The sequence below is a fragment of the Siniperca chuatsi genome, linkage group LG15 (genome assembly GCF_020085105.1).
Source record: "Siniperca chuatsi isolate FFG_IHB_CAS linkage group LG15, ASM2008510v1, whole genome shotgun sequence".
Lineage (NCBI taxonomy): Eukaryota > Metazoa > Chordata > Actinopteri > Centrarchiformes > Sinipercidae > Siniperca > Siniperca chuatsi.
Genome location: NC_058056.1, coordinates 3,175,797 through 3,184,311, shown reverse-complemented (window position 1 = coordinate 3,184,311; position 8,515 = coordinate 3,175,797). Strand labels below are relative to the sequence as shown.

Sequence of the window (8,515 nt, the reverse complement as noted above, 5' to 3'; positions counted from 1 at the left end):
GCAGTCAACATATATTGCTAAATGCCTTTATTGAGACATTTCCCAGGGATCATCTCACTCCTTTCCCTTCATGCACAATGCATGAAGTGACTGGATTAACCAACTAAATATGTATCAGTAAGTAGGGATGCCCCGAACACGTTTTTTTTTTTTTTTTGCCGACGATTGTCTTTGAGGTAAAAAGCAATTTACCAATTCATAAGAACAATGTCGGCGTGGTTAAGTTAAGTGCCGGAGCTGTCAAACCGCCGCCACATTCATTCACACCGGCACGCGCAAATCCACAGTGCATCTACTTCCTGTAGTCCGTGCTTTCACCAGGACAGGAGCGTCACGTGTCCAGTTGATTGACAGCTTGGCTTGAGCAAAAGAAAAAGGGAAAAGAATAAAGAAAAATAAAGGGATAAAATAAATTAATGACATTATATATAAATAAATATATACAGAAATAAGTGAACAAATAAATATGAAAATAAATGCTTGCTCTTTCATATTTGTTATTTGTCTTTATATTCCCACATTTATATAAAGTTATATTGATTTCTCTTTATATTGCCACATTTATTTTCCTTTTTTTTATGGCACTCCTGTGATTCCACTGGCAGGCTACATCCACCTACCACTTTAGCATTGCAAAAACCGTATGTCATTTTACAGGGACGAGGCAAAATCTATCAGCAGTTACCATAGCAACTGTGTTCAACGTCACACGAAGCTGTGAGCACGTTTATATGAAAAACGAGAGGACTGCTGGCAGGTAGAGAGGCGCCGGAGCTCGCGCGGAGCCTCGTTCACATGCGGGATTTCTACAGCAGCTTCCGTCTGGTTACAGAGCTCTTGCTGATGGAGATATAGAGAAGCAGAAGCAAGGCTAGTTTTATTTTTCCTGACAGAAATCAGGGCGGGAGCCGCTGTCTCTCCGACGATGTTTCCTTTCCTATTCCAGCGGCGTTGAACTCAGCTGAGGAAAAATAAATGTTCTGACTTTCTTCTCCTCTCCTTACGAAGGATTTCAAAGGCCAAAATCTGAACAGCACGTGTACAGTAGGCTACTGACATTAACGACATGAGTTATGACTATATAGGCTAGTAGCTTTCCTGTATGCAGCCTGCTGTCTGTGTGTTTCAAAAACATCCAGAGGAAAACGCCTATGCTTTATTGACCAAAGCTGAAACATCATGAAAACAAGGTTTGGACCAAAATGACCGATGGAGAGACATAGCTTGTTTGCATGGAGGCTGCTGTGGACAGACTGTAACAAAATAACCACAGTCTGAGGTAACATAAAGAGAGGAAATAAATAAGCCACGTTTCACAACCGAATTCCAGGTATTTATGCTAATGTAGCGAACGTGCTTTAAACAACATTTTAATGGTCGTGTGTAGGTGGTAACCCTGGATTTTTGCAACTCTCGCGAGATTTGTACGCGTTTCTTCATTTTGCGCGTGCCTAAACCAAACCAAGTAGTTTTATTGCCTAAAGCCAACTATGTTGTGTTGTTGCCTAACCTAAATGTCGCGAGAGTTTCCGCAAGTCCAGGGTTACCATCTAGACAGGACCAATTTGGCACGGCCCATTTTTTTTTTACGGAATGTAAACAAATAAATAACTTCCGTGTAACTTATTTGCTTACTGCTCTTTTGAAGAAACAAAGTGAGGCAAAAGCCTATGTTCAACAAATGTTTTGTTAGGTTATGTTTTTATAAAGCTTTTGTGGGTTTTTCCTGTTAATATTAGGCTACAACTAAACCAGCTGCAGTTGCTAGTTTAGTAAAAAGGTTTGCTGTTTTGTTTATTTCCAGATTGAATGGTGTATTTCAGACTATAGTTGGCTAAGTACTGTAGAAGGTGTGCAGTTTTCAATACCTGTAGCTACAGTATTACTCTACCAAATACCTGTATCAAATATTATAGAAATGCAGTTCAATATACCTTAATATGGCAAAATATTAAAATTGATGTAATTTGATATAGTTTAATAAACAAAATAAATAAGCGAAGCACATATTTTGACCAAATATGTTATCAAAATTGGCAAATGTATATGTAAATGGCATTACAAATATATTTCCACCAAGAGAATTAAAATGAAACTAGCAAAAACAGACAACAGGTGGTTCCACCTACAAATAACATCTTTGATGAACAGTGAAAAGTGAGTCAGTTCTAGATCATCTAAGTTGAATTTATGTAACACAATAGCTAAATCTGTACACATGCACTTTTCATGATGCACTCCTGTGGCACTCGTGGCATCAGTCAGTGACCTCTTAATCCTGCGAGCTGGGTGTCTGTTGAAGAAGGTCACTGGGGAGTTGCATGGCATACAAAATCCATAGCCAGTAGCTGTTCTTCATCAATGAAGCATAATTGACATTACATGTAATTTTCTCACAGGGCAACTGACTCTTTTCAAAAGTGGTGAAAAACATTGGTATCCATCATGTGTAAAAAAGGGTCAGGTGTTATACTATATCGTTTTATCTTAAACAAGTTTGTTTTATTCTGCCATTATTAACTTAATAATTAACAAAAACCTAGATATTGCACTATGACAGTTATGCCAAGCCAGCCTAATAAATCAGTGTTAACCTATGAACACAGATTTGACTTCCTCTTGTCTTTTCCTTTCTTCTGTTGATGGATTTGGAGATAATGAAACTAGAAAACTACAAATGGATGAGAAGGAGTTATCATCAGCTGCATTTGAATCCTGGAAACCACCACAGACTAACTCGATGTGTGTGAGACGAGGAATGAATTTTGTTGTGTTGTTTTTGTGCTTCATCAATGGATTTGGCTGTTAGCACAGCCCTGCGTGGCAGCAGTGGCAGCAACTATACAGCTGACACCTCGGGTCCAAGCTTCACTAACCAGCTGGGCACTGCCTCACCTGTTGTGCCAAGGTAATTCACTCTGTCCATCCGCCTTTCCATCTTTCCTTTCTGCTTTGAAAATAAAGCTGCGCTGTGGAAAGTTGCACGGCAGTGGCTCCAGAATGCAGCAACTGGTTGAATGATTTGAGGAAAGTAAATTATCCACAAATTCCATTCAACCTAGCAGAAGGAATCAGTTAGCTGTCAGTTTTCATAGTACATCTACGAAAAATATGACCGGGTATCAAACCTCGATCCTTTTTTGGCGCCGACTGTCTGCAGAACAGAGTACTGAGAAACTGTCTCAATTCTAAAAAGGTATTGAAAAGAGTATTGTTTGGGTATCAGTACCGAAACTCACTTACTGACTACACTAGTATAAAAAACATTTGTAACAACACCCAGCCCTAATGACAAATGTTTTGGGATATGCATGAAATGCTGTTAGTAGCTATGAGAACATATTGTATCCAGACTATGGTGATTGTACAATGATTTCTCCCACTTTTCATTAATTTTTTTTGGTTCTTTAGGGTTGTTTCCATAGTGACCAGTTTAGTGACCGCCACCACAGAGGCCACAGTAGGAGCCACAGGAAACATATCGGCGTTCAGAGACCAAAGAGGGAGCGAGCACAGTCAAATCCATCAGGCGCCGACACCGTCTGTGCTGAGCGCCGCTGAGAGTAACTCTGTCCTGCAGGGCATCACGGTGGCAGCTCAGGCCCTGGTACTCCTCTCCATCTTCCTCCTCTCCAGCCTTGGTAACTCAGCGGTCGTCATCGTCATCATCAAACACAGACAGCTTCGAACGGTGACCAACGCTTTCATCATGTCGCTGTCGTTGTCTGACTTCCTCACAGCTGTTCTGTGTCTGCCATTCTCCTTCGTCATGCTCTTCAGTAAGGACGGTATCTGGATGTTCGGGGATCATTTCTGTGTGGCCAATGGCTTTTTCAACACCTGCTTTGGTATCATCTCCACCCTGACTATGACGTTGATCTCCTTTGACAGGTACTACGCCATAGTCAGACAGCCACAGGCTAAAATAGGGCGCCAGAAAGCAACTCAGTTGTTGATAGCTGTCTGGTTAACTGCAGTCATTTTCTCTCTGCCTTGGTATCTGTTGGTCCAAACACCTACAGACATCCATAAGCGAGGTTTCTACCACTGTATGTATGTGTTCCACTCTGGGACCTCACACATGGGGACGGCTTACAGCATCTGCCTTATTGTTGTATGTTATTTACTGCCCTTCTCCCTTATGTGTTTTTGTCATTATAACATCTGTAAGACAGTTCGGCTCTCTGAAATCCGAGTCAGGCCGGTGACCACATACGCATACTTACTGCGATTTTACAGTGAAATGCGAACAGCCACCACAGTTCTGATTATGATTGTTTTCATAATTTTTTGTTGGGGGCCATATTGTTTAATGGGGTTGGTGACAGCAATGGGGGACTACACGTTCAACCCTGCAATGGACACGGTGGCCATCTGGCTAGCCTGGGCAAACGGAGCTATCAACCCTCTGATCTACGCCCTGAGGAACCCCAATATATGTATGTTACTGGGGCGGAGCAGAGAGGAGGGCTATCGGACCAGAAATATTGCTGCGTACCTCTCCAGCCAAACCCAGAACCGTGAGATTCGGCTTAACCAAGCAGAGAGGATAAGGGACCGCTACGTGAGTCGTGTAGGGGTGAATCATAACAGCCGGCTGTCAAGTTCAAGTCCTGGAAAAGGAGGAGGGGGAGAGGTGGCAATGTGGGCCTGTAAAAACCCTGCTGTGTTCTTCTGCAGGGATGCCCAGCCTGACACTGCAACGCCACCTAACTCTGTCAGCGCTCCAAAGATGAAGACAGCTGACACCAGTCTGTGACATTTCTGAATTCTTAACCATCTATAATGATTGGTTTCATCTCATCTGTGTTCGTTGTTGTGGATCTGGAGATTGCTCTCACCAGTTTGTGACATTTTTGGAAATACCTCATAGTATTTATGTCTCTTAAGATCACAGACTCTCAAAAATGTGTACGATTCAAACCCCCACTTAATCAGATTTTGTTCCAGGAATCAAAAGGGTCACATGAGTTGTTCATATACTACTACATTACAGAACTGTTTACACTATGTGGGAAGACAGAAGTTATGATGGTGAAAACTAGATTTAAACAGCTGTTGTACAATAGCTAATGACTGAGTTTAATGAAATTCCTTCCTGATTTTGGAGGACACCATGAAGTCCTCTCAAGGATCCATTGGACCACCTAAAGGACCTCTGGAATCCCCTCAGTGATTAAGCATGGAAGGGGATGCAAAACATATCTGCAGAAAACCATGACAAGTTTGTGCTTGTGCTACAAAGGTCTTCATGTCAAATATAATTTCATATGTACTGTAAATGCAGCATGTGGATTTCGAAAAGGATCTAGTATTTCCTTAATCCTAAACCTTCCATGCTTAAAACATATATGTACTGTACATGTCATTTTCAGACTGTTTCCGACTGACACCATCTGTCTTTTGTTTAAGTGCTTAAACGACCTAAAGTTACACTTTACTTTAACAAGCAGCCTCTTGCTGACGTGAATAATGACTAGACTTTCCTCCTTCAAAAGCAAAGTCAAAACTAGATGGAACCTCTGATTGCCCGGTCGCACTAGAGAGTGGCACAATGAATTTCATCTAAACATCTTTGCAAAAAAGGTGATGCTATAAGCTTGGTGACTATTTGCATGGCTGGCTGTCAAACTACTGTAGCAGGCAAGCTAACCACTAACACACTAGCCAGCAGGGAACATGCTAACGCCACACGATTACAATAGCTCTCCAAACCACTGTTATAATAAATAGGGTTATAATAAAGTGGATGGTGCAACACAGTTAGTAGGCTATCCGTTCCCACAGAGGTCACCACTGTCAAGACGATTTCCTATCAGTCAGCAGTGCAAATGTGTGAGTCAAAGTTCACCAAAGTTGATTTGTATGGGATGGATTGCAAATTAAATGTATGGATACTTTGCACCTGTGACCAGATCCACTGATTGCGGGCAATTCCATTGAGATGAATTGATTTTGTTCCAAAATGTTGCTGTTTTAAATGCTGGTGTGAGCAGGCCAGTAGGGCGGTGGTTATGGTATTATCAAGCGTCCAAGTTGGCGTCCCTTCTCTGCGACTAACAGTCAATGTTGGTTTCTTTTAACCATGGCCACAATCTTTCCCTAACCTTAACCAAAAGTTAAAGGTTCAGTGTTTAAGATTTAGGGGGCTCTATTTGCAGAATATGGCGATAATATTCATAAGTATGTTTTCTTTAGTGTATAATCACCTGAAAATAATAATCTTTGTGTTTTCATTACCTTAGAATAAGCCCTTTATATAGGTTACATGTTGCACCGCCATGTTTCTACAGTAGCCTAGAACGGACAAACCAAACACTGGCTCTAGATAGGACCTTTCACGTTTTTTGCGAGTTTCGCAGCCACCGTGGTTTCTCCTACACGCTTAGAAGGGGAGGGTGAGGCGAGCGGTATTCAAATGGGTGCAAACTGCAATTTCACCGCTAGATGCCACTAAATCCCTCACACCGGATCTTTAAAGTGTTCAGTTACTTGCTGGTTCGAACGGTTTTGTTTAGTTCAGCAGGTCTATATAACCTTTGTTAATTAATTTTAATGGCTCAGAAACCACCTATCTGTAGCAGAGCTAACCCATCATATTCCCATCATTGACTTTGTGGATTTTGCAGTCGTTCTGTAAGTTTAAACCAGGAAATAACTGTGTACAGTATTAAGCTGAGGCGACAAGCTGACATGGAGCTCCAATGGTGAAAGCCACTGATTTGGTCAGTGACAATGATTCAGTACACTCAGTTCAGCTTGAGGATTCAGCTTTGAAGATTAGTTTGTTTACATACTGAACACCTCTACTTGGTTTAGTTTCTCTAAAACCAGAGTGAACATCAGCACAGCATTTGAAAGGTGAAGAGAGCTTCAGATTCTGAGTAAACTTCATTTCAGTTGAATTGGATATACAGGGATATATAATTTTTCACATGGGACCCTTTGGCTTGTTACAGCAGGAAAAGCACAGATGTAAATAATAAAGGCTCTGTTCAGTTTACTGTAGGTGTGCCAGGTAAGACATATCAATGAGCCAGCGCCATGTGCAGTTCCACAGCTGTGGCACTGGTACACCTGAATGAAACGTTGCCATTGCTAATGTTTTTAGTTATTATTAGTCAATAAATGTCTGCTGTGAGAGTGGTTAATTACATAAGGTCACCTCCATGTACAAATAAGAATGATACCGAGACTGATGATGGAGGAGAGTGAGGGAAATATAAATGGGTGTGCTCCAAAAAAACAAAAATGTTGTATTTTTAGAGGAAACCAAAGAAGTATACGTTTCTCTATGTGGGTAAGTGACCTCAGTTGGCAAGCATCTGGCCACAGAGTCAGAAATCCAGTCTCAGATATGAACTACAACCATCCAAATAGAGTAGCCCTCACCCGAATGGCTGTTTTTTTTTGCCAATCTCTGAAAATGAATAGTATATAGCTCCATTGTCTGGGCCATAAGTGCTGCAGGGAAGAGGATTCAGATGCCAAGCAGTAGGAAAAAAATGTTTTTTCATCACTTTGGTCTGCCTATATTTGTAAATTAATTTTCATCTCATCTTTTCTGTCAACAATAAAGAGGATACATTTTTTTATTTTCAAATTCCACTTTCGTCTCTTCTATTCGTCAGTGTTTTTCAACATCTCATGTTTTATCAAGTAAAAAAAGGTAACACTGGATTTTACGAGTCCCCAATTTGCGAGTAACTTCCTAATTTATCCTTTAATAATTTCTGATTAAAAAAATTGTAATTATTACAGGGAAATTAGAGACAGGGTTCAATTGGTGCATTTTCAGTGAACTGATTTCAGTTAATTGCTCGCACAACCTGGAGATTATTTTAGTCAGTGTAAAATGTGTCCACAGGCGAGCACACAAATTTGTATATTTAAAAAATGTATAATAATAAATTAATAATATTTATGGAGCAGTCTTTCAAGTAATTTCTTTGGAAATCAATAGCTTCTTATAAACTTCCTGATAATTAGTACCAAATATATTGTTCTTTCCAGGAAAACTAGGAAATTATATGTAAATCAAAGACCCATAAATTAAATAGTTACAGGAAAAAAGTTAAGGATATTTTGTTTCACGTCCTTGCCACCTGTTTTCAGTTCATGTGTGGGAAACGGCATACTGTATATATAAAGAAAGGGAGTCAGTGGACTCCATGTCTGTGATGTCAACCCCATCACTACAGTGGACTGGGCTTATAATTCAAAATAATAACAATCATTTCAAGCAAATATAATAACTGATCTGCAGTTTTATATGATAACTAAGAAAGGAACAATCACAGCACTTGTTCAGCAGGGTAGCTGCTGTCCTGTGTCATAAAAGCAGTTTTATCAGTTCACATCCTGTACTGAGCCCTAAAGGCCATCGGCCTTTGAAGATTGTTACCCTGCAGGGCTATTTAAAGAGATCTGAGAGAAGACGGAAAAGGACAGCACCCTGTAGTATTAAACACAGCCAGCCTAGATGAGGGCAACAATTGGGGTGATGTGGATGTTA

General features: G+C 40.6%; 1 protein-coding gene across 2 annotated transcripts; it reads left to right on the top strand.

Annotated features, from left to right (window-relative positions):
- The first annotated feature begins 701 nt into the window (after positions 1 to 701).
- Positions 702 to 5,911, top strand: LOC122861972 (G-protein coupled receptor 135). 2 transcript variants are annotated; one of them, XM_044167100.1, is made up of 3 exons: positions 702 to 1,279; positions 2,655 to 2,908; positions 3,412 to 5,911. In XM_044167100.1, the coding sequence occupies exons 2-3, from the start codon at positions 2,793 to 2,795 to the stop codon at positions 4,757 to 4,759; spliced, it is 1,464 nt and encodes a 487-aa protein (XP_044023035.1). In that variant the 5' UTR covers positions 702 to 1,279; positions 2,655 to 2,792; the 3' UTR covers positions 4,760 to 5,911. The 2 variants fall into 2 exon arrangements, with proteins under 2 accessions (XP_044023035.1, XP_044023034.1); XM_044167099.1 differs by having other exon boundaries at positions 702 to 1,330.
- The last annotated feature ends 2,604 nt before the right edge of the window (positions 5,912 to 8,515 follow it).

What these genes read in the sequence shown, in the direction of transcription:
- LOC122861972 (XM_044167100.1), top strand. Translation starts at nt 2,793, where the DNA reads ATGGATTTGGCTGTTAGCACAGCCCTGCGTGGCAGCAGTGGCAGCAAC. An exon ending in GCCTCACCTGTTGTGCCAAG is followed by an intron (nt 2,909 to 3,411) that starts GTAATTCACTCT and finishes TTGGTTCTTTAG; the next exon opens with GGTTGTTTCCATAGTGACCA.